The sequence below is a fragment of the Pteronotus mesoamericanus genome, unplaced genomic scaffold, assembly GCF_021234165.1.
Source record: "Pteronotus mesoamericanus isolate MK-2021 breed Mesoamerican mustached bat unplaced genomic scaffold, CSHL_Meso_final scaffold_167, whole genome shotgun sequence".
Taxonomy (NCBI): Eukaryota; Metazoa; Chordata; class Mammalia; order Chiroptera; family Mormoopidae; genus Pteronotus; species Pteronotus mesoamericanus.
The window spans coordinates 15,951,050-15,976,016 of NW_026555308.1; the positions used below are offsets into that span (position 1 = coordinate 15,951,050).

The 24,967-nt window shown below is 36.1% G+C and overlaps 1 protein-coding gene across 2 annotated transcripts in view; it reads left to right on the top strand.

Annotated features, from left to right (window-relative positions):
* Positions 1-24,967, top strand: part of LOC129083751 (S-adenosyl-L-methionine-dependent tRNA 4-demethylwyosine synthase TYW1) — a 177,849-nt gene that overhangs the window by 74,005 nt on the left and 78,877 nt on the right. For both annotated transcript variants that reach the window (XM_054589685.1, XM_054589687.1), the window contains exons 10-11: positions 93-211; positions 21,943-22,052. In XM_054589685.1, the coding sequence (XP_054445660.1) occupies positions 93-211; positions 21,943-22,052 (229 nt within the window). The remainder of the gene's footprint in view (positions 1-92; positions 212-21,942; positions 22,053-24,967) is intronic.

The following is a 24,967-nucleotide window of genomic DNA, read 5'->3' on the forward strand; positions in this document are numbered from 1 at the left end:
TATCAAACACTTTTTTTTTTAATGATGCCTTGGTGTTTTGTTTCTATGCTTTGAGGGTTTTATTTAAATTATCATTTGTTTTTCACTCACAGTCAATGCTCCGAGGGAGAGGAGGTTGCTATAAACATACATTCTATGGCATCGAAAGCCATCGTTGCATGGAAACCACCCCAAGCCTAGCATGTGCAAATAAATGTGTCTTCTGTTGGCGGTGAGTAAAAATGAATGGCCATGGTGACCAAATATATCATGATCTGTAATAATCAATTTCTGCCCAACACTGCACTCAAATGTACCTAAAGCTTTGATGTTTCTGTAATTCTTTGAATTCCTAATATTATATATTCATGTATTTAGTTGTTTTTCATAACCATTTTTATCAGAGACTTTTCAAGTTTTTAGTCTTTTTTGAATAAGTTGAGTTTAGCTTTGTGAATCCTCTTCATTATATTTTTATTTCCTTGTTCACTAATCTGCTGCTTTTGTTTTTGTTTCTCTGTTCTTTTCCTAACTTAAATTGGACCCTTAACTCATTCATATTCAATCTTTTAGAAGTCTTTAATTGTAAATTTCCCTCTAAGTGTTTCTTTAGCCACATTCCCTAGATTTTGGTTAATTATTCAGTTGTAAATATTTTCTAATTTCCATTATGACTTCATTGTAACTCATGGGTCAAAGAAATATTTATTTAAAAAATTACAGCCTGTCTGGTGTGGCTCAGTTGGTTGTAGTATTGTTCCGTAACTGAAATGTCATGTGTTTGATTCCCAGTGAGAACACGTACCTGGATTGCCAGTTTGACCCTGTCCCACCTCAGGGTCCAGATCTGGGTACCCATAGAGGCAGCCAATTGATGCTTCTCTCTCACGTCAGTGTTTCCCTCCCTACTGTGTCTCTCTAAAAAAGCAAGTGAAAAAAAAAATGTCCTTGGGTGAGGATTTAAAAAAAAATACACCTAAGTTAGATTTTAGGGGTTATGCTTTGTTATTAACTTTCAACCAAATTGTATTATTTTTACTTGGTTTGTACATGATTTCTAATACAAATTATTTAAAATTTATTAATTTAAAAAAATTCCTATTTTATTGATTATGCTGTTAACAGTTGTCCTGGTTTTTCTGCCTTTGTCCCCCTCCATTCAGCACCCCCTACTCCCTCAGGCAGTCCCCCCACCATTGTTCATGTCCATGGGTCGTGCATCTAAGTTCTTTGGCAACTCCATTTCCTATGCTGTACTTTACGTCCCCATGGTTATTCTGTACTGCTTAATCTCCTCACCTCTTCTCCCATTCTCCCAAACCCCCCTCCAATCTGGCAACCATCAAAACGCTGTCTTTACTGGGATTCTTAGGATATATTACCTGAAGTGGAATTACTGGGTCAAAGGCAATACCAGGTTTAATTTTTTGAGGAAATATATTACTGTGCTTTTTCTATGGACTTCATAAAAATGGATCATTCAGCATGCATTTTAATGTCTGTTTTTTTCCTCAGTAAAATGTTTTTGAGATTCATCCTTGTTGTTAGGTATAACAGTAGTTTGTTCCTTTCTTTTGTATGGTTTTACCACCATTTCTTTATCTGTGCACCTCTAATTAAATAATTTGAGTTTCCAGGTTTTAACCAGGTTATGAATAAGTTAGTGTATAAATCTTCTGCAGGCAATTATTTTTATTTCTCTTGGGTAAACACCTGTGTATAGAATTGTTAGATTTTTAAAAGTCCATTGGGACAATCTGTTTTTTAACTGGTTTTGTTTAGTCAGTGTTACTTACAGTGATTGTTAATGTTGATAAATTACTGACATTTATTTTTATTCTTATTTGTACATTCCTTTTATTTGCTTTTCTACATTTTTGTCTTTATCTTTTTTTTCTCCTTTTTTTAATCCAACACTACGGTTATGGTAGGGTATCAGCTTAGGTGTTTTGTTATTGGAGGCTTTTCAGGTTATCGTGCTGGAAATAACAATCTCTGAGTGTTGACTTTAAGCTGACTCTAGTCCATCATATGTAGAATTGAATCTTTTGAGTAAGTTGGGAATATCTAAGTGAAAGAAAATGCCTAAATTACTGAAATCATTTTTGCATGTGCTTGTTAGTAATCCATTTTTCTCCTTTCTGACAACTGCTCCCTCTTCAACTCCTCATTTCTTAACAGGCTGACTTGTTTCCACTGCAGCTCGTTTGGCTATAATCAGTAATGACTCACTTACTATCAAATCTAATAGAAGTGACTTAATTCTCATCTTAATTGAACTCTAGCAAAGCATGCTACAAAATAAGGATTTCTCTTTCTATTGGATTGAGATACTCCTGTCTCTTCTAGATTTTCCCCCCCAGCCTTTTGACAGTGGTATTTTGTCCGTCCCCCCGCCCCCCCCCCACCCCGTCCCCGTTAGCTTTACTTTGGCTCGTTGTTTGTCTGAGTAATTTTCTCTGATTCTGTCTTTGGGTTTCTTTTATTGCTCTACATTATAATGGTAAGAGAAGTCAGTCATCTCCATGGTCTTATCGAGTACTTGTAATTTGACATCTTTACCTTCTTTGTCTCTAGCCCCATTCTCCCATCTGAGTTTTCATCCACTGTTTACAATTTCCTGCTGGACATGGTCTCTCAGATGATCCACAGGTACTTATAGCTCAGTTTGTCTACAGTGGAATTTATTGTGCTTTCTGTTAACCTTTTCTGCCTGTTTTGGTAATGGCACCATTAGCCATCCAGTGGGTTAGGTTGAAAATCTCATTTCCTTCAACTCACTATATTCCTCTGTATACCTAATTCAATTGATTGTGCTTTAGATACTCATTATTTCATCCTTTAACAACCAAAATTATTTATTTATTTATTTATATGTGTTGTTGATTATGCTATTACAGTTGTCCCATTTTTTTTCTCCCCTTTATTCCCTGCTGCCCTGTACCCTCCCTCTCACCAGCATCCCCACCACCCCCTTAGTTCATGTCCATGGGCCATACCTATAAGATTTTTGGCTTCTCCATTTCCTATACTATTCTTAACCTCCCCCTACCTATTTGGTACCTACTATTTATGCTGCTTATTCTGTGTACCTTTTCCCCCATTCTTCCCCCTCCCCCTCCCTTCTGATTTCCATTACTGTGGTTCTGTTCCTGTTCTAGTTGTTTGTTTAGTTTGTTTTAGTTTTTGGTTTTTTTTTAGGCTCAATGGTTGATAGTTGTGCATTTGCCATCATATTACTGTTCATAGTTTTTGATCTTCTTTTTCTTAGATAAGTCCTTATGACATTTCATATAATAAGGGCTTGGTAATGATGAACTCCTTTAACTTGATCTTATCAGGGAAGCACTTTATCTGTCCTTCTATTCTAAATGATAGCTTTGCTGGATAGAGTAACCTTGGTTGTAGGTCCTTGCCTTTCATAACTTTGAATACCTCTTGCCAGCCCTTTCTTGCCTGCAAGGTTTCTTGTGAGAAATCAGCTGAAAGTCTTATGGGAATGCCTTTTTTTTTTCAATTTATAAATCATGTTTGTTCTATTACAGTTGTCTCAATTTTTTGCCCCCGCTCCCACAGTCAATTCCAATTCTGTTGTCCATGTCCAGGGGTCATTCATACATGCTCTTTGTTTAGTCCCTTCCCCTTCTTTCCACCATTGTCCTCTTTCCCCTTCCCCTCTGGTCAGTCTGCTCCATGTTTCCATGCCTGTGGTTTATTTTTGTTAGTTTATTTTGTTGAATAGAGTCCACTTATAGGTGAGATTGTATGGTATTTGTCTTTCATCAACTGGCTTATTTCACTTAGCTTAATATTCTCCAGTTCCATCCCTGTTGTCGTAAAAGGTAGGAGTTTCATATCTCTCTTTCTCTTTCTCCTTTTCTTTCTCTTTCTTTCCTTCTTTCTTTCTTTCTTTCTTTCTTTCTTTCTTTCTTTCTTTCTTTCTTTCTTTCTTTCACGCAGATTGATTTTTTTAATGTCAAAGTTAATTATAAAATACTAAAAAATTTAAAACCATTATAAAGTCTCAGCAATTAAACCAACATGACACCAGCACAGAAATAACCAAATAGAACAATGAAATATAATGAGCATTCTAGAGACAAATGTATGTATCTGTCTAACAATGTACTGTATGATTAAGTTGATATTTCAAATCAATGGGGAAAATAAGGCTTATTCAACAAATGAAGTGTATGGACCACTGTTATTTGGAATAAAACAAATATAGAGCCCTATTTCACACATTATATAAGAAATATTCAGGTGAGTTAAAAATCAATATGTAGAATCTAAGGAGTTTTAGGAGGAAATACAAACTCATATTTTCTTACCCTGAAGTAAAATATTCAAACCCAAAAGCTATAAAGTAAAATATTGACAATATGACTATATTGAACATTTAAGACTGTACAATAATATACATATACAAAATTAAAGGACAAATAATAGAATAGGAAAGTATTTGCAACACATCTAAAAAAGGGTTAATGCTTTTTTTTTGTTTTTTTTTAGGGAAAAAATTCTACAAACATTTAGTCAAAAATTGGATAAAGGTACCAAAAAAGTCACTTAAAGCTTTTTAAAAATAATAGAAATAGGCAAGAAACATACAAAAACAGGTTTAGTTTCAACAAATAATGAAGGAACAATTAAAATAACACATCATTATCTCAATTAGATTAATAAGTATTAAACAATATTATAATATCAAGTATTGGCAACTGTGAAAGGAACTGGGTATTCATAGACTCTTTCTTCATCCTAAAGCAACTCCTTTAGCATATTTTGCAGTGCTGGTTTGGTGGAGGTGTATTTTTTTTAGCCTTCTTTTGTCTGGGAAACTCCGTATTTCGCCTTCCATTTTAATTGAGAGCCTTGCTGGGTAGAGCAGTCTTGGTTCCAGGCCTTTGCTTTTCATGACTTGGAATATTTCTTGCCATTGCCTTCTGGCTTGTAGTGTTTCTGTTGAGAAATCAGCTGCTAGCTGTATTGGGGCTCCCTTAAATGTTATTACCTCTTTCTCCCCTGCTTCCTTGAGGATTCTCTGTCTTTGATATATGCCATTTTAATGATGATGTGTCTTGGAGTGGGCCTCGTTGGGTTCCTCTTGAATGGGACCCTGTGTGCTTCCTGGACTTGTGTGCCTTTTTCTCTCCACCAATTAGGGAAGTTTTCCATCATTACTTTTTCAAACAGGTTCTCTATCCCTTCCTCCTCCTCTTCTCCTTCTGGTATCCCTGTTATACGGATATTATTATGTTTCAGGTTGTCCTGCATTTCCCTAAATGCCTCTTCATTCTTTTTAAGTCTTTTTTCATCTTCTTGCTCGTTCTGGAATTTTTTTTCTACTTTGTCCTCCAGCTCACTGATTCGATCCTTTGCTTCATCTAGCGTGCTTTTGATTCCTTCTGCTGTATTTTTCATTTCCTCTTGTCTCTTCTTGATAGTTTCTATGTCCTTTTTCATGCTGATATAGTTTGCAGTAAGTTCCTCGTAGTTTCCCTATAGTTTTTGGTAATTCTCTCTGAGCTCACTGAGCTCATTGAGCTTTCTTAGAACCATTGTTTGGAACTCAATACCTGATAGTTTACTTGCCTCTATTTCATTTAGTTCTCTTTGTGGGGATTCCTTCTTTCCCTTCAACTAGGGGATATTTCTTTGTCTTCTCATTACTTGTGAGACTCTTCTTTTTTGCTTCTGCTTCTTAAATTGATCTGTCTTGATTTCCTGACTTTGTGGTGTGAACTTATGTGGTAGGAGACCTCTGTTTTTACTTTCCAGATCTGCTTCTGATGATGTCAGGTATTGACCCTGTCTGACCTTAAGCAATCTGTTCGAGACTTCCAGGAATCTACTGTTTGTGGCTGTCTCCTTCAGCTGTTAATCTAGTCACTCTGAACTAAGCAGGCTGCCTGAGACAGCTCAGGGCGGGGCGGAGTCCCTCCTGGGGGTGGGGTTATTGGGTCTTTTCATGATGCTGCGATATAGGGGAGGAGTCAGCACTGGGATCCTGCCAGCTACTCTCTCTGTTCTCTCCCCAAAGGCTTCATCGCCAGTCTCTCCTCAAGTGTCTTCAGACCTCTCTGAACCCCCTTTAGCCAGGGATATAGCGTCTGTGGCCGTCACTCTGCACTCAGCAGACGGCTTAGACAGCACAGGACAGGGTGGAATACTACCTGGGGCGGGGCTGTGGGGTCTTCTCACACTGCTGCCACTCAGGGGGAGTGGTCTCTGCTTGAGCAAGATGGCTGCTGCTGAATGGGGGATGAGTCAGCACCGAGAATCCGCTGGATACTCTCTCGGTTCTCTCCCCTAAGGCTCCTTCCCCAGTCTCTCTTCAGGTGTCTCTAGCCCACTCTGCCCCTTTGTTTACCGAGTCCAGGGTAAGTGGCTGCAAATAAAAATTTATACATTGGCCCTTTGAATGGTTCTTTGCATCTCCAGCTGCCTATCTCTGGCAGAAAGGAACCCTGCCACTTTTTGAAGTTGGCTGTTTTCTGTTTACTTTTTGGGCTTTGGTGCTGTAGGCTAGAGATTCTCGCTTTTTGTTTAACCCCTGCTCTTCTCAGGGGGATACAACTGGCCATTTCAATATCCTTCTGGTGCTGCTGCCCGTGGGTGCCCCACCCGCTTCCTTGAGCCTGTTCCGCACTCCTTACCAGTTAGATTGCGTTATAGCTGATTCTTCTGTCTCTGAGGTTACAAGGCTCCTCTCTCGCTATTGTTCAGTTGTTTGTTCTAGGTGATTTCTCCACAATTTAGTTGTAATTCCAGGTTGGTCCTGGGAGGAGGTCAGTGTGACTTCCACTCACTCCTCTGCCATCTTGATTCTCCTCTGGGAGTGCCTTTGTAGGTAACTCTCTTCTTTTCTCTTGCAGCTTTGAAGATTCTCTCCTTATCTTTAATCTTGGATAATGTAATTATGTACGTTGGTGTGTGCTTCCTTGGGTCCAACTTCTTTGGGATTCTCTGAGCTTCCTGGATCTCCTGGAAGCCTATTTCCTTCTCCAGATTGGGGACGTTCTCCATTATTTTTTCAAATAAGTTTTCATTTCCTTGCTCTTCCTCTTCTCCTCCTGGCACCCCTATGATTCGGATGTTGGGTTGTTTAAAGTCGTCCGAGAGGTTCCTCAGCCTCTCTACATGTTTTTGAATTCTTGTTTCTTCATTTTGTTCTTGTTGAATGTTTATCTCTTCCTTCTGCTCCCAATCATTGATTTGAGTCCTAGTTTCCTTCCCTTCACTGTTGGTTCACTATATATTTTTCTTTATTTCTCTTTGCATAGCTTTCACTTTTTCCTCCATTTTGAGACCATACTCAACCATCTGTAAGCATCCTGATTACCAGTGTTTTGAACTGTGCATCTGATAGGTTGGCTATCTTGTTCATTGCTTAGTTCTGTTTTTGGAGCTTTGATTGTTCTTTCATTTGGGCCATATTTCTTTGTCTCAGCACAGCTGTTATGTTGGAAGGGGTGGAGCCTCAGGTATTCACCAGGGTGGGGCAACCCAGGTCTCTGCATTATGACTCTGTGTGTGTCGGGGAGGGGTCCGAGCGGGAACAGTGCCGCTTCTTGGGCTCTCAGCTGGCTTTCAGTCACTTCCCCTGCTACCCACAAGCAGATTGCGCCCTTTTGGTGCTAATTCCTGGGTTGGTGGGATTTTAACAACCAAAATGATTTAGTACTTTCCAGTCTATGTCATCCCTGAATTTATCTTTTATATTGGTGCAAGATCTGTAATTCTTTCTAAAAATTTTAAAATTTCATTAATTGTGAAAGTAATCCATGTTTATTGTAGACAATTTAAGGAAATACCAAAAAGTATAAAGAAAAAGAACTATCTCTCATTTTAGATTCCAGACATCAATTTTAGTGCTTTGAAGTATTTGCTTTTTAAAGTTTTTGAGTCTTCCCTTTAATTTTTCTTTAACATGCTTAAAATAATTCTGTACTTTGTTTTATATCCTGTTTTTATTTTTTTAAATATTACATTCTTGCTCTGTTATTAAAATCTTAAAAGCACAAACTTTTTGTTTTGAAATAATTTTAGATTTACAGAAGAGTTACAAAAATAGTAGCGTTCCTGTGTATTCTTTATCCAGCTTTCTCTAATGTAAGACATTATATAACCGTAAAACAATCTTCAAAACCAAGAAATTAACATTGATTCAATACTGTTAGATTAAACTGGAAACTGTTTGAATTTGATTCATTTTCTCACTAATGTTCTTTTCTTTCAACATTCTATTTATGATGCCACATCACATTTGGTTGTCATGTCTCCCTAGTTTTCTCTAGTCTTATCACAGCTCTTTTCTCTTTTCTTGTCTTTTATCACCTTGACACTTTTGAAGAGTACCAATCAGGTATTTTGTAGAATGTCCCTCAATTTGGTTTTGTTGAATGTTTTCTCATAATTAGAGTGAAATTATATATTTTGGGAAAAATACCATAGAAGTATGTGATCTTCTCAGTGCATTGTATTAGGGAGCATCAATGTATGTTATTACTGATGATGTTAGCCTTCATTATTTGACTAAATTAATATCTGCCAGATTTTCAGGTATAAAGTTACGCCTTAAAAATTATCTTCTCCTTGTAATTAATAAATATTGTGGGGGAGATACTTTGAGGCTATGCAGATGTGCTGTTCATTCAACTTTTATCCACCAAATTTTTCATTCATTGGTGGATCTTGCCTGCATTAATTACAACTTGGAATTATTTATTTCCTTTTTTTAACATTTACTAATTGGAAATCTTTTGCAAGGAAGGGTCACTTCTCTCTTATTTATTTATTTATAAACTATTTGTTTATATTAGTTGGGATTCAAGGATACCTATTCCTTTGGTTATAATCCAATACTATTATTATTTATTTAATTGCTCATATTTTTCCAGCTTTGATCATTGGGAGCTCTTTTGGATTGGCTCCTGCATTTTTTTCTTTATTTCTCTTTAACAGTTTTCTGTATTTTCTGATTCCTGAAGAGACTCTGAGCTTATTTTGTGTTTTCTCTGCCCAGCCCTGGAATCAACTATTTCTCTCAGGAACCATAGTTTCTTTTAGTGAAGAATGGTCTTTAGAATCCAAAATTTGGATGTTTGATGTTCTCATTTCTATGGGAGTGTTAGTGCTTCCTGACCCTCTCAGCAGAGAGAAGTAGGAAATATATGTATATATGTGCCTCTATCTGTGTATATTAAAATACAAAACCCCACAGCCATGGGTTTTCACTGCTACCTTCAACTCCAGTTAGCACCAGTGAGCTCATTCTAGCATTCTCTTTTTGTTTATTTGTAATTTTTTTCTCTGATATTGAAAACCTGGCCTGGCTTTTCTTACTGTAACATACTAATTTCAACCTTAGTACATGTGGGTGAAAGACTTTTCAGAATTGCTAACTGACATCTTCATGAGAAACAGATTTTTCTTATGATGTCTTTGTCTGGCTTTGTTATCAGGGTACCAATGGTCTCATAGAGTAAGTTAGGACATGTTTCCTCTTTTATTTTTTGGAAGAGTGTGAAAAGGATTGGTATTAATTCTTTAGATGATTAGTGGTTTTCAGTGAAACCTGTTCCTGGGCTTTTCTTTGCAGGGAGATTTTTGATTACTGATTCAAAAATTTATAAGCAGTATACTTGATACTTGTTAGAGGTTTGTTTAAATTTTATATTACTATGTGAGTCAGTTTAGGAACTTTGTGTGCTTCCAGGAATTTGTGCATTTGATCTGATTTATCTGATTTGTTGGTATACAGTTGTTCATAGTATTCTCATAGTCCTCTTTATTTCTGTAAATTTGGTAGTAATATCCTCAGTTTCATTTCTGATTTTACTAATTTTAGTCTTTTTTATTTCTTAATCTTGGTAGAGATTATTTGTCAGCTTGTTTGCTTTGCAAGAACCAATTTTTGGTTTCATTGACTTTTTAAAAATTTATTGAAACTTGTTTTCTGACCTGGTCTGAATATGGTCTGTTTGGAAAATGTTCTGTATGCACTTGAAAAAAGAATGTGTATTTGATGTATTTGGATATATTGTTCTATATATGTTGTAGGTATTATGGATTTATAGTATTGTTCAACTCCTCCATTTCCTTTTCAATTTTCTGCCTAGTTGTTCTATGCATTATTTAAGATGTGATTTTGAATTGTGTAATTACTAATATGGAACCATATTTTTCTCTTCGGCTTATAAATTTTTGCTTCAGCTTATAACCGTTAAATCTTCTTGAAGGACTGACCCATTTATCAATATGTAATGTTCTTTTTTTGACTCTTGTAAACATTTTTGACTTAAACTCTTATTTGTGTGGTGTAAGTATAGCTATGCTGGCTCTCTTTTGTTACTATTTGCATGATATATCTTTTTCTTCCCTTTTACCTTCAGTCTGTTTGTGTCTTTGCATCTAAAGTGAACTTCTTACAGTGTATTGTTGGATCTATTTTTTTAAATCCATTCTGCCAATCTTTGGCTTTTCGTTAGAGAATTTAATTCATTTAGTTTTATTTGTCTTATGTTTTACATCTTTTTTGTTGCTTTTTTTTATTACTGTCTTCTTTTGTGTTTGACTTTTTCTTATGTACCATTTGACTCCATGTTGCTTTTCTGTACATTTTTTTATTTTCTTGGAGGTTATTACACTGGGAATTATAACTAGCCTATTAAACTTCTAACAATCTACAATTAGATCTCTTTATTTGTGGTAGTTATGTTCTAAAGCTGTGTGAATGCTACATTGGCACATACTGAACTACCACTTTTAAGGGAGATAAAGGATTAAGTTCCCGTAATTCCTTTGTCACAGCATCTTTATCATTTTATTAATATATAACCTTGTTTCATATGTGTTACTGTTTAAAGACACCTTATTTAATGTGTTGTAGGTTTATTAACATTGAACTTATGGTTAATGTACTGTATTTCATTTCTGAATGAAGCTTATTAACCTATATATTTTTCCCCATAAAAGCACATCATACCTTTCTTGCACTTTGGAACACGACCCAGCGCTTCATCACTGTGCGTGGTAGAGACTTTAAACAGCAAAAATCACACACACACAAAAAAATAGCACAAAAATGCAAAAAAACCCAGAACATTAAATTGACTGCCTAAAGAAAACCTGTTTAAGGTATGAGAACTTAAATAAGAAGGCAGAAAGAGCATTATTGCCTTGTTTGACTTCACCTGGGCATATCTGTACCAGGTGATTCAAAATTTTGGCTTCTCTGTGCATGGCCATGGATGATTACAATATGCCTCAAGTATTGATTTTGGCGTAACAAATAAGTTTTACCAAGAATGTAATTAGCAAATATGGAATCAGCAGCCAATGAGATTTGACTCTATGTTGAACTATTACCATCATTGGTTCAATAGAATTCAAAATAATTGCTCATGTAAAATTCCGTTCATCCCCCTTTATGTTGTCACAAATTACAACTTTATACAATGTGTGCCCCTTAACATAGATTTATGATTGCTGTTTTATTCCTTTAAATTATATAGGAATAAAAAGGATTTAGAATCAAAAGTGCAATAATACTGACTTTTCTATATAATGCGTATAATTGCCTTTATGGGTTTTTTTTTTTTTTAATTTCTTTGTATAGTTCAGATGTGTCTAGTGTCATTTCATTTCTGCCTTTAGCATTTCTTGTAGGCTGGTCTACTAGTGATGAATTTCTTCAGCTTTTGTTTATCTGGGAATATCTGAATATCTTCTCCAATTTTGAAGAATAGTTTTGCTGAATATAGAATTTTTTGTTGACATAATCTGCCTTTTACCATTTTAAATATGTCATCCCACTGCCTCCTGAACTCCATGGTTTCTACTGAGAAATTGCCTCTTAATTTTATTGAGGATTTCTTGTATGTGATGAGTGTCTTTTCCTTGCTTCTTTCAGCAGTTTGATTGTAATGTGTCTTGGTGTGGATTTTTAAAAAACCATCACCCAAGGATATGTTTTTATTGATTTTAGAGAGGGAAGAATTGAGGGGTTGGGGGAGAGAGAAACCTTGAGGTGAGAGAGAAATGTTCATTGGTTGCCTCTTATACCTGTCCTGACCATGGATTGAATCCACAACTCGGGTTTACGTGCCTGGACTGGGAATTGAACCCTCAGTTTTTTAGTATACAGGACGATGCTCCAACCAACTGACCCACTTAGTCAGGGTGGTGTGGATCTCTGAATTTATCCTACTTGGAGTTTATTGAGTTTCTTAGATATGTAAATTTGTCTTTTTTTGAGTTTAGAAAGTTTTCACTCACTGTTTCTTTAAATATTTGATCTGCCCTTTTCTCTCTTTCCTCTCCTTTTGGGACTTGCATTATGCATATGGTGGTATTCTTGGTGGTATTCCACATGTCTTGAAGGTTCTGTTTATTTTTTGTACACTTTTCTGCTCCTCAGGCTGATTGGTGCATCTTCCAGGTTATTGATTCTCTTTTCTCATTGTCTGCCTGAATATGATATTGAAGCTCTCTACTGAATTTTTCATTTCAGTTATTAATACTTTTTAGTTCTAGTGTGGGTTTTTTGGGGGAGTTCTCTTATCATTTGTATCTTTTAATTGATATTCTGTATTTGTTGAGACATTGTTCTTCTGGTGTTCTTCAGCTCTCTGTTCATGGTTTCCGTTAACTCTTTGAGAATGTTTAAGGCAGTTGATTTAAATTCTTTTTCTAGTAAGTTTGATGTTTGAGGTTCCTTAGGGAGAGTTTTTGTTAATTACTTCTGGGAATGGGCTATACTTTTATTGTTTCTTTGCATTCTTTGTAATGTGTTACTGAAAACACCACATTTTGAATATTATGTGTTAACTGTGTAAATCAGATTTTTCCTATTTTTCAGAGTTCGTTTTCGTTGATTGATCTGGGTTTTAGTTGTTTGCTAAGTGAGTTTTCTAACCTGTTTTTGTATAGACTCTATTCTTTGTTGTGTATTATCTATGACATCTGTCTCTTAGTGGTTAGCAAATGCATTAATAGACATTTCCTCGAGCACATGGACCCAAAGAAGAAAAAGAGACTTTGTACTCTGTTGGGCGATTCCTTCAAAATTTAGCTAGGCTGTTTACAACTCTGCTTTAGCCTTTACGTCCTGCTTGTGATAAGCCTAAAAATCAGTTGTAGGTGAAAGTTCAAGGTCTTCTCAGGTCTTCTCGACTGTGCATCCTATCCTGAACATGTTTAAGGCTTTCTAAGTTCCCCAGTATGTGTGAGCACTTTTTAGTGCTCTGATTCACCAAAGAATCTCCCTCCCATCCTATAGTCCCAGGAATTCATTCAGCTGTCTGTTGTTTCTTTGAACTGTAATCTTTTGATGCAGTCATTAGGTTGTTATTTATCTACTAAGATCTAAGTTAGGTTTCTCTTATAAACTTTTATTATTAGGTTTTCTTATTTTAACATAACCAAGGGGAATAGTATAATGGACTTCTGTGTGCATTTATTAACATATTACCAGTCATGTTTCATTCACTACACTAGTCCTCACTAATATGAGGCAAATCTCAGCCATTACATTGTTTTATTTTGTACATACTTCAGTGGACAGATAATATAAAAAATAAGGCCATTCAAAAAAGAGTATAGCTATAATGCCATTATCCCTCATTTAGTTCTTTACATGTATTCCCTTTTCTAGTTATCCAAGGATATAGTGAAAACACTGAAAAGTATTTTTTTGGACATCTTCCTAAGTCAGTGGTTCCCAAATGGGGAAAAATTGTTTTTATTTTTTCTTGTGGGGAAACTTGGGACATTTTACAATGTCTGGAGACATTTTTGATTGCTAAAACTGAAGGAGGTGCTGCTGGCATCTAGTGGGTAGAAGCCAGGGATCCTTTCAAATATCCTATAATACACAGGACAACATTCCACAACAAAGAATTTTCCAGTCCAAAATGGCAGTTGTGCTGCATTTGAGAAATCCTGCATATAGTGGTTTAAAAGTACTTTGTTAGCAAAGGAAATTGCTAAAACGTGACAACATTCAAATTAAACAATACATCAAATCTCCTTTTTAGTGGTAGGGTATGTGCTTAGAAAACTTTAAAAATATAAGGTGAGAACTTGCAAACAATAGACATATGGTTATGTGGATTGAAGTATTTGGGTCATATAACACTTAACTTGTAGGAGAGATAAAGTGGTTTGTGTACTAGTTCTTAATATTTGACATTTTACAATCTCAATCTCTTAAAATTAAAAAAAATCAAATTTTATAATCTCTTCCTATGACTGTAGACAAAAGTAGTTGTTTTTTTGAAGGTCAAGATTCAAAGGAAATAGCAGGAGTTAGTGGGTATTGCCCCTTACCTGTATTACTTGTTTGTAGCCAGAAATGCAGTCCTTTAGTTTCTCAAGCAACAAACTTACCCAGTTTTAAAAAAATATAAGCAATATGCTTAACAGAATTGTTAATGAGATTTTAGAAAATTAAAGTAAATGGGGTTATTTACTATGACTGGTAAATAAGTACTAATATACTAACTTAAAATTATAATTCATCATCTCTTTCAATAATGAATAATGTAATAAGGATATCAGAAAAGGGCTAATAAAAATTGGTTTAAATGCTTATATGAATGTTTTTTCTTTATTTTAACAGTTTCTTAAAATAGCCCCTGAGCCTCAGTTTCCTAACTCTAAAATAAACAGTGATACCTTCATTACAGGGTTGCTGTGAGGCTTAATTATGTGAGTGAGTTTGTGCATATGAAAATGTTTTTAAACTATAATAGGTTGTACAAATGTGAGTTTTCCAAAATGAATTTCTTACTTCATTTTGATAATATGGGTAGTAGGCTCTTATTTATTTTGTACATACTTCAGTGGACAGACAATATAAAAAATAAGGCCTTTCAAAAAAGAGTATAGCTATAATGCCATTATCCCTCATTTAGTTCTTTACATGTATTCCCTTTTCTAGTTATCCAAGGATATAGTGAAAACACTGAAAAGTATTTATATTATATTAGAAGATAAAATATTTTCTTCTAATTCTCAGAAAGAGCTGTTGAGTGTTATGGGTATAAGTACTCCAAATTTACTATTGTATTTCATCTATTTTGGTTCTTTTAAGTGAAAATCTTCTATTTTGATGTTTCACATTAAGAGTTTTATTTGTCTTGAATAAACTGATTTCAAAAGTGGGCAAAGGATCAGTACGCTGACTAGACAGCTCTCCAGAGAAGACATAAAAATGCCCAGTAAACACATGAAAAGATATTAACAATATCCAAAAACTGGAAATAAAACAAATGTCCATCAACTGATGAATGGATAAACAAAAGGGGTCTATGTGTGTGTGCGTGTGCGTGCGTGTGTGTGTGTGTGTAACCGACAGAATGTTATTTGACAATAAAAAGGAATGAAGTACTGATATATGCTACAACATGGATGAACCTTGAAAACATGATGCAAAATGAAAGGAACCAGTCACAAAGATCACACACTATATGACTGTATTCTATTAAATGCCCCAAATACACAAAACTGTGGAAACAGAATGTAGATCAATGATTGCCTAGTAGAGCAATGGGTGGATTGAAGAGTGCTAGCGAAGGGGAGAAGGGTTTTCTTTGGGGGGGTGGTGATGAAAATGTTCTAAAATTGATTGTAGTGGTGCATGCACAACTTTGTGAATATACTAAAAGCCATAGACTTGTACATTTTAAATTAAATTTTATGGTATGTGAATTATATTCAATAAAGTTCTTTGAAAAAGTTTTACTTGTCTTGAGTAGTAAATGTAAGTTTTAAAAGTATATTCTAAATTTATTTTGAAAGGTCTGCCTTGCATATAGTGAAAAATTCAAAATATTCAAACAGTTACACTGTGAAAATCGGCTTCCTTAACATTCTTGTCCTCTCTCAGTTAGGTTTTCAGAGATTTTCTACACATATGCTAACCGATTTATGTGTGCGTGTACAATGTATGTAGGAGGTGTGCATGTGTATATACACACACAAACGGCAGGATACTTTACAATTTTCTGTGTCTTGTTTTTTTGCTCCTACATTATAGAGATCCTTTTATGTCAAAGGGCATAAAGATTTGGAACTAGATTTTTATGTGTACAATGTATGTGGGAGGTGTGCATGTGTGTATACACACACAAACGGCAGGATACTTTACAATTTTCTGTGTCTTGTTTTTTTGCTTCTACTTTATAGAGATCCTTTTATGTCAAAGGGCGTAAAGATTTGGAACTAGATTTTTATCTGCTAAGTTAAATTATTGTTTGGAAAACAGGAGAGAAAGATGTTTAAAGGGCATTTTGTTTTTAAAGTGGCAAAGAAAGAGAGAACATTTCCTGACTTATTTTAAGATGCTAGCGTAACCTTCATACCAATTCAGAGAACTGTATGAAAGACAAAAATTGCAGTGCACTTTCACTCATGAGCGTGGCTGTAAAATCCTGAACAACATATTAAAAGTACTGAGTCCAGCATTGAAAAACAGCAATGGAAGGTCATGACCAAGATGGGTTTATATTTTGCAAATATAATTTTTAATTGCTTTTATAGTTGGCTATGTAATTAATACTTTGTTATACAAAGTATTGTTTATATTTTTATTATGTATAGGAGATACAGATTACATCAATTTATACTTCAATATGGAAATACAAATTCTTATTTCCTGTTTTTCCAACAACGTTAAGCATTTTAAGGAAAGAAAATTGTTCTTAAAATTTTTAAAAAAATTAATTAATTTATTTTTTCAACTACATTTGTCTCTGCCTTCCCCCCACCACTTTCCCTTGCCCCCTCCCTCCCTCCCACCCTCCCTCAACTCTACCCCTTTGGTTTTGTCCATGAGTCCTTGCTATATGTTCCTTGACTAGAAAACTTTTTCTTATATGACAAATTGCAAAGGTAGTATATAGGCTTCCAATATACCCTTCATCCATCTTCCTCTAATGTTAACACCTTACATCACCATAGGATAATTTTCAAAACCAAGAAATTAACATTGATACAATACTGCTAATTAAACTGGAGACTTACTTAGGTTTTGCCAGTTTCTCCATTACTGTCATTTTTCTGTTCTAGGACCCAGTTCAGTGTCCCACATTGCATTTAATTTTTGTATGTCCTTAGGCTTTGACTATTTGTGACAGTGCTGTAGTTTTTCTTGTCTTTCATGTCTTTGACACTTCAAAAAAATATTGGTCAAGTGTTTTGTAGAAGGTTCCTGAATTTGGTTTGTGTTGGGCATACATTTATTAGATCAAGATAATGGATTTTTGTGTGTGTGTGTGTGTGTGTGTGTGTGTGAGAGAGAGAGAGATAGAGAGAGATACCCCCTTCTCAGTACAACATATCCAAATGCTCATGCTGTCAATTTATTTTATTGCTCATGATGTCCAACGTATGAATAGAAAGAGTTATTTTTGGTTGTTGCTATTTTGTCCTATGGATACCCAATTGTTCTGTCAACATTTATTGAAAGACTGTCCTTTCTCCATTGAGTTGTCTTTGCACCTTTGTTAAAAATCAGTTGACATTATATGTGTGGGCATGTTTCTGGTCTCTCGTTCTGTTTCTGTTGATATACTTGTCTTTCCTTAGCCAATATCACACTGTTTTGATTAGAGTAGCTTATACTGTTTTGAAATTGGGTATTGTGAATCCTTCATCTTAATTCTTCTTCTTTAGAATTGTTTTAGCCAGTCTAGCTTTTTGCCTTTCCGTATAAATTTTAGGCTCATCTCGTCATTACCTACTAATTGTGACTTGTATTGAAATTCTATTGATCCATAGATTTTAATAATACTGAATTTTTTTCAATCCATAAGTATATTGTCTCTTTTATCTAGGTCTTCATCTCTTGTTTTAGTTATTTGTAGTTATCAGCATACAGATCCTGTACATATAATATTATATTTATACTTAGATATGTCATTTTTGTTCCTAGTATAAATTGTACTTTTCTTTGTTTCAAATTATAATTTTTCCTTGCTACTATATATAAAGACAATTGATTTCTGTATATTAATCATGTATCTTGTGTGTGTGTTAAGCTCCCTTACTTGTTCTCATTAGTTCCAGTACATTTTTTGTAGATTCTTTTGAATTTTTTATGTAGATAATCATCTCATCTGTGAAGTGTGTTTTATTTTTTCCTTTTTTTAGACTTATTTCATTAACTAGGACTTACATGCTATATAAGAGTGGTGAGAAAGGATATTTTTTGCATGTTTCTGATATGAAGAAAAAAAGCATTCATTCTTACACCATTAAGCTTGATGTTAACTATAGGGCTTTTTCTTTTCTTTCTTTTGGACTCCCTTAATGAGATTAAGGAAATTTCTTTTTATTCCTAGCTTGTTGAGAGTTTTTTCCTGAAAGGATAATGAATTTTATTAGCTACCTCTTCTATTTAGATATCATGTGAATTTTTAAAAAATTTCATTCTTTTAATATGCTAAAATATAGTGATTGATTTTTGGATACTGAGCCAGTCTTATATTCCTGGGATAAGCTACTTGGTTGTGATATATTATCTTATTTATATGTTGCTGGATTCAATTTGCTAGTTTTTTTACCCCGTTTTTAAAGTTTTTATGTCTATGTTCATAGGAAGATACTGATCTGTATATTGGGGATATCTTTAGGGTTTTTTTTTTTTTATTAGAGTAATGCTAACCTCATATAGTTGGGTCTTGTGTTTTGAGCTCATCTGATAAACTCTGTCTTCTAATTGGTATGTTTAAATCATTCCCATTGAAAGTGATTTTTGGTGTGGTTTGATTAGAATCCTATATCTTGCTGTTTTCTATTTGTTTTGTGTGTTCATTTATATTTTTTTCTGCATCCTTTCATGTTAATTGAGCACTTTAGTGATTTTATGTCCATTTCGGTTTATTATTTGTATACCTTTTAAAGGTTCCCCTCAGGTTTACAATATACATATTTTTTTAAAAGTATATTTCATTGACCATGCTATTGCAGTTGTCCAGTTTTTTCCTCCCTTCTATCCCCCTCTGCCCTGCATCCCTCTTCCCTCCAGCATTCCGCCCCTTAGTTCATGTCCATGGGTTGTACATATAAGTTCTTTGGTTTCTCCATTTCCTGTACTATTCTTAACCTCCCTCTGTCTATTTTGTATCTACCAATTAGGCTTCTTATTCCCTGGACCATTTCCCCCATCCTCCCTGTCCCCTTCCCCACTGATAACCCTCAATGTGATGTCCATTTCTGTGATTCTGTTCCTATTCTAGTTGTTTGCTTAGTTTGTTGTTCTTCTTTTTGTTTTGTTTTTAGGCTCAGTTGATAGTTGTGAGTTTGTTGTCATTTTACTGTTCATAGTTTTTGATCATCTTCTTTTTCTTAGATAGGTCCCTGTGACATTTCATATAATAAGGACTTGGTGATGATGAACCCCTTTAACTTGACCTTATCTGGGAAGCACTTTATCTGCCCTTCCATTCTAAATGATAGTTGTGCTGGACAGAGTAATCTTGGATATAGATCCTTGCTTTTCATGATTTTGAATACTTCTTTCCAGTCCCTTCTTGACTGTAAGGTTTATTTTGAGAAATCAGCTGAGAGTCTTATGGGAACTCCTTTGTAGGTAACTCCTTTTCTCTTGCTGCCTTGAAGATTCTCTCCTTATCTTTAACCTTGGGTAATTTAGTTATGATGTGTGGTGGTATGTTCCTTCTTGGGTTCAACTTGTTTGGGATTCTCTGTGCTTCCTGGACTCGCATGTCTATTTCCCTCGCCATATTGGGGAAATTTTCCATCATTATTTTTTCAAATAAGTTTTCAATTTCCTGTTCTCCCTCTTCTTCTGGTACCCATGTGATTCAAATGTTGGCCCTTTTGGAGATGTTCCAGAGTCGTCTTATTCTCTCTTCATGTTTTTGAATTCTTGTTTCTTCATTTTGTTCTGGTTGAATGTTTATTTCTTATGTTCCAAATCGTTGGTTTGAAGCCAGGCTTCTTGCCCTTCACTGTTGGTTTGCTGTGGATTTTTCTTTATTTCCCTTAGTATAGCCTTCAATTCTTCCCTTATGGTTGCTGTATTCAATGAGATTTTTGAGCAATCTGACCACCAGTGTTTTTGAACTCTGCTTCTCATTGATTGCCTATCTCAGCATTGCTTAGTTCTTTTTCTGGGGTTCTGTTCTGTTCCTACGTTTGGGCCATATTTGTCTCCTCATTTTGGCAGCTTCCCTCTGTCTCTGTACTAGGTAGAGCCGCCTTGATTTCTTGTTTTAGCATACCTGTTAAGTTGTTTGAGGAGGAGCCTTGGGTATTTGCGAGGATGGCGCAACCTGCTTCACTGCTTTGTGCCTCTGGGTGTGGGGGAAGGGTCAATGAAGGGACAATGCCACTGCTGACTGGCTTTTGGGGACTTGCGTGGCACTTGCCCCTTTTCCAGACACTTCACCCACTTCCTGTATGTGACTGGCGCCCCTTCAGCTACTGTGCTGGTTGTGGTTTACAGAGTGGGTGGGTTTGCCTACATTCTAGGTTCTCTTGAGATACTGGAAGTTTCTTCCACCACCCCAACTCCCACTGGGTTTACAGCCAGAAGTCATGAGGGTTTATTTTTCCTGGTGCTGGAGCTGCGGGCTGTGCGGTCTTGCCTGGGGCTGGTATTGCTTGCTCACAAGGTGTCCCCCTGATTTTTATCCACCACATGTGAAATGTTGGTCTGCCTATTTTGCTATCTGCTGCCACCTTGCTGCCTTATCACCCCCCACTGTCCTCTCTGCCCAGGCTCCCTGTCTCTGCCCCTCTTACCTGTCTCGATGAATATAGCTTCTTTAAATCCTTGGTTGTCAGACTTTCATCCAGTTCCGGGTGATTTTCTGGCAGTTCTGGGTGTTGTGTGCTGGTGGTTGTTTTGAAGGGATTTTGAGGTTTAAGGGTGACATTTAGCCATTAACCAAGGCTGTATAACTTTTGAATAAGTAATTATTTTCCTTTTCACCCTACTCTGCCATTCAGAGCCATAATTCCAAGGGCGGCGGGCAAAGGACCCACAACCAAGGGGTCCCGGGGAAGGAGGGTGCCGTTGTTTCGGTAATAGCATCTGGGCATCCCCGCCACGGGTCCTTTTGTTCGGTAACAGTTTTGCAGTGAGGAGAAGTGTGTCTACCTACGCCTCCATCTTGACTGGAAACCTGACATTTTTCTATTAGGGCTTTTAACGTATTAATCGTACTTTTAAAAAATTGCCTGTCAGTTCCAACACTTATGTCAAAAGTTTGGTTTTGTTGATTGCCTTCTATTGGAAATGGGTTGTTTTTCTTGCTGTTTTGTATACCTGATAATATTTTGTTTGAAGTGGGACATTTTATTTAGTATATTAGGGACTGAGGTAACTTTCCTGTATTTTGACAGTGGCACACCTTTTCTTTCTGTTAGGCCTTTCTTGTTTGAGTTTGAGTTAATCTAGTCAGGAGCTGGGCTTGAATTAAGGTTTGTTGTTTCTGTGCGTGCCCTCAATGTATCACTGGCTTAAAATTCCGTTAGCGTTACCTTGTATAGCATGGAGGCTTGCCTGCCAGAGGTTTTTTTCTTTTTTTCTCAATGTCTGATATATCCTGAGCTTCAGGTCTTTCCATTGCATTGCCTCTCAGGGAAGGTCTATGGCTATGATCTTGCACCTATTCTGGCATTATTCTACTGTTAGTTGTTATTAGATGCTTGTTAGCCTGGTAGTGCGTGGCTGGGGGAGAGGGATACACATTTTGTATTGTTATGATTAAACCTCAGTCTCAGCCAGGGACTTCTCTATTCACCCCTCTTTGTGAGTTGTCATGACTTAAATTTATTTCTAATTAAATAAAATATAGCTATAAACAGCTAAGTTTCCGGGGGAAATCAACCCAGATTTTATGATTTTGTTAAATATTTCATAGTAGAGGACTAGCTGAGATCTTGTTTCAGAGAGTACTTTAGAACGTTTGCTCTTTTTCCTAGGCACCACACCAATCCAGTGGGCACTGAGTGGCGGTGGAAGATGGACCCGCCTGAAGCAATCTTAGAGGAAGCCATTGAAAACCATCAGAACATGATCAAGCAGTTTAAAGGTATTTATTTTTTTCTATACAGAGAAACACTAATAACCTGAATTAAATTGGCAGAGGAATTACCTCTTTGGTAGGGTTTTGTCTCTTTTAGCAAATTTTCAGATAGATAAATGCAAACTTTGTAGAAATAGTATATACATTTGACTTTTTAAATTTTTTTAAAAAATTGATTTGAGAGAGAGAGAGAGAGAGAGAGAGAGAGAGAGAGGTGGGTGGGGGGAGAGAAACATTGATTTGCTTTTCCATTTATTTAGGCATTCATTGGTTGGTTCTTGTATGTGCCCTGACTGGGATCAAACCTGCACCCTGGGCTGTAGAAGAACTGAAATTTGTTAGGCTCTGTTAAATCTCTGTGCTTATGTCTCTACTTACCACTTCTAAGTCCTTGTCTCTTATATCCTCCTTTTCATATGCAATGATAAAAAATGAATTCCAGCCAATGTTGTTTTGATATAGGCACTCTTGTGGTGCTAACATCATATTTATAAATGCTTGTAATTAGTATTTTGAAGATCAGGGGATTCTTTTATGCAAAGAAATTTGTTCTGTCAAGTCACTGCTTCTTGAAATTTAGTGCTTCTGGGGGGTGGGTGGGTGGGTGGGTGGGTGGGGGTGTGTGGGGGTGTGTGTGTGCGTGCACGCACGTGTTAGTGCCATTAAATAGTTCTTCTAGTCTCAGCAGACACTGACTGGTGTCACACAAATTTAATTCAATTCTGACACTATCTGGAAATGGCACTGCACCCCACAGCTTAAGGGTTTAGTCCTACAAAACTGCCCCTACTTTAGATGCTACTTGCAAGTCCAGACTGTTAACTTGTGCTTCTGACTAACTGGCTGTAAATGGGAGGTTTCTATAACCTCCTTCTTAGATTTGATTAATTTGCTAGGTTCACAGAATACTTACAGTAATTCCTCATTTAACATAGTTGATAGGTTCTTGGAAACTGTTACTTAAAGTGAAACAATGTATAATGAAACCAATTTTATTATAGACTAATTGAGATAAGCAAGAGTTAAGTTCCTACAATATATTTCTGGTCATAAAAACATCACCAAACCTCTAATTAAAAACGCAAAACACATTTATTATTAAACATTGAAATAAGTGTAAGCTATATATGTATTTAGAAAAGATTAATTAAAACAAGTAAGATAATTATTTTTCAACCTGCTTATTCAACCTGTTCAGGATCACAAGTGGCTGTAGCCTCTCCTAGCAACTCAGGACACAAGGTGGGGACTCAGCCTGGACAGGACACCCTTCCACTCACACCCACACCCACTCACACTCATACCCACTTGACTGGGGTAGTGTAGACACGCCACTTCACCTCACGTGCACATCTTTAGTTTGTGGGAGGAAACTGCAGTCTCCGGAGGAAACGCATACAGACATGGGGAGCATGTGTACACTCCACACACACAGCCCTGGCAGGGAATCAAGTTCTTTTTTTCTCACCAAGGTTGTAATGAAATGACATTGAGTGAAACTGTTATCCAGGGACCCGCTGTACTTATGTTTATTATAAGGGATATTAGAGACGATATAGATGAACAGCTAGATGAAGGGGTTCATAGAGTGAAGCCTGAGAGGTCTGAGAGGGCTCTTAGCCCAGGTGCTTCTGTCCCCAGGGGACTGTGGTGCACCACAGTGTTCACAGGGGGCTCTACTCACTACCTGACAGCTCATCAAATCTTGTTGTTTAAGAGTTTTTATAGAGCTTAATTTGTAGCCCCCTCTTTCCCTTCACACAGGTCTGTGGATGTGCCTAAAAATGTCAACCCTGTAAGCTTTGGTCTTTCTGGTGACCAGCCCCATCCCGAAGCTATTTAGGAGTCTTTTCCTCAGTCAGCTCATTGGCATAAACTCAGGAATTCTCAAAGGGACTTCTCATGGATGACAAAGGACTCTCCTATATCTCAGAAAATCCTAAAGGTTTTAGGAGCTTTCCAGGACCCCAGAACAAAGACCATATATATTTCTTATTATACCACAGTACTACTTATTATTTTTATTTCTTATGAGAGACAGAGAAAAGCAATGCAAATAATGATTCATGATCAATAATAATGTATGCTCAATAATTATTCCTTTATTTTATTTTATTTTATGAATTTTCTAGGGAAAGTTTACCTGTATAGATTTGTGTGTGTATGTGATGTATTTTTTTTACACCTGCAAAGAAAATGCTAATTGATATTTTAGTATTTCATCTTGACTTTTAGCCTCAAACACTTTTTTTTTCTTTTTCTTTTCTTTTTTTTTTAGAGAAATTACTTTCTCTTATTTGGATAAAGCAGTGTCTCTATTAGTCTTTTGGAAACTTAAATGAAACTTTGGAAAAGAGGTAGTAAGTCTCCACATCTGGAATTGGATTAGCTTTTCTTAGACTATTGTTAACTTAGTTAATGTTATTGATTGTTGATCTTCAAATAAACTGTATGCCTTTTAAATAAATTTAAGGCAAAGTCCTATTTTCTTTAGGATAATGTAAAAGAGTTCTCTGGGGAAACAGAGTCAATAGGATCTTGTGTGATTGGTGCATGTGGAAGGGGGGTGGGGGGAGAGAGAGAGAGAGAGAAACCGATTTGATTTAAGGAATCGACTCACATGATTGTGTAGGCGTGGCAAGTCCAGCAAAAAAATAAAAAAATAAAAGATGTGTTGGGGTAGACCAGCCAAGGAAGAGTGGCAGTTGAGTCTAAGACTGTCTGCTGGCAGTATTTCTTTTTTGCTTAGGGAAGGTTAGCCTTTGTTCTATCAAGGTTTTCAACTGATTGGATGAGGTTCATTCTATATTTTGGAGGGCAATCTGTTTTACTCAAGGTCCACTGATTTCAATGTTAATCTCATCCAAAAGACACCCTCACAGAAACATCCGGAAAAAAGTTTAACCCAGTATCTGGGTTCT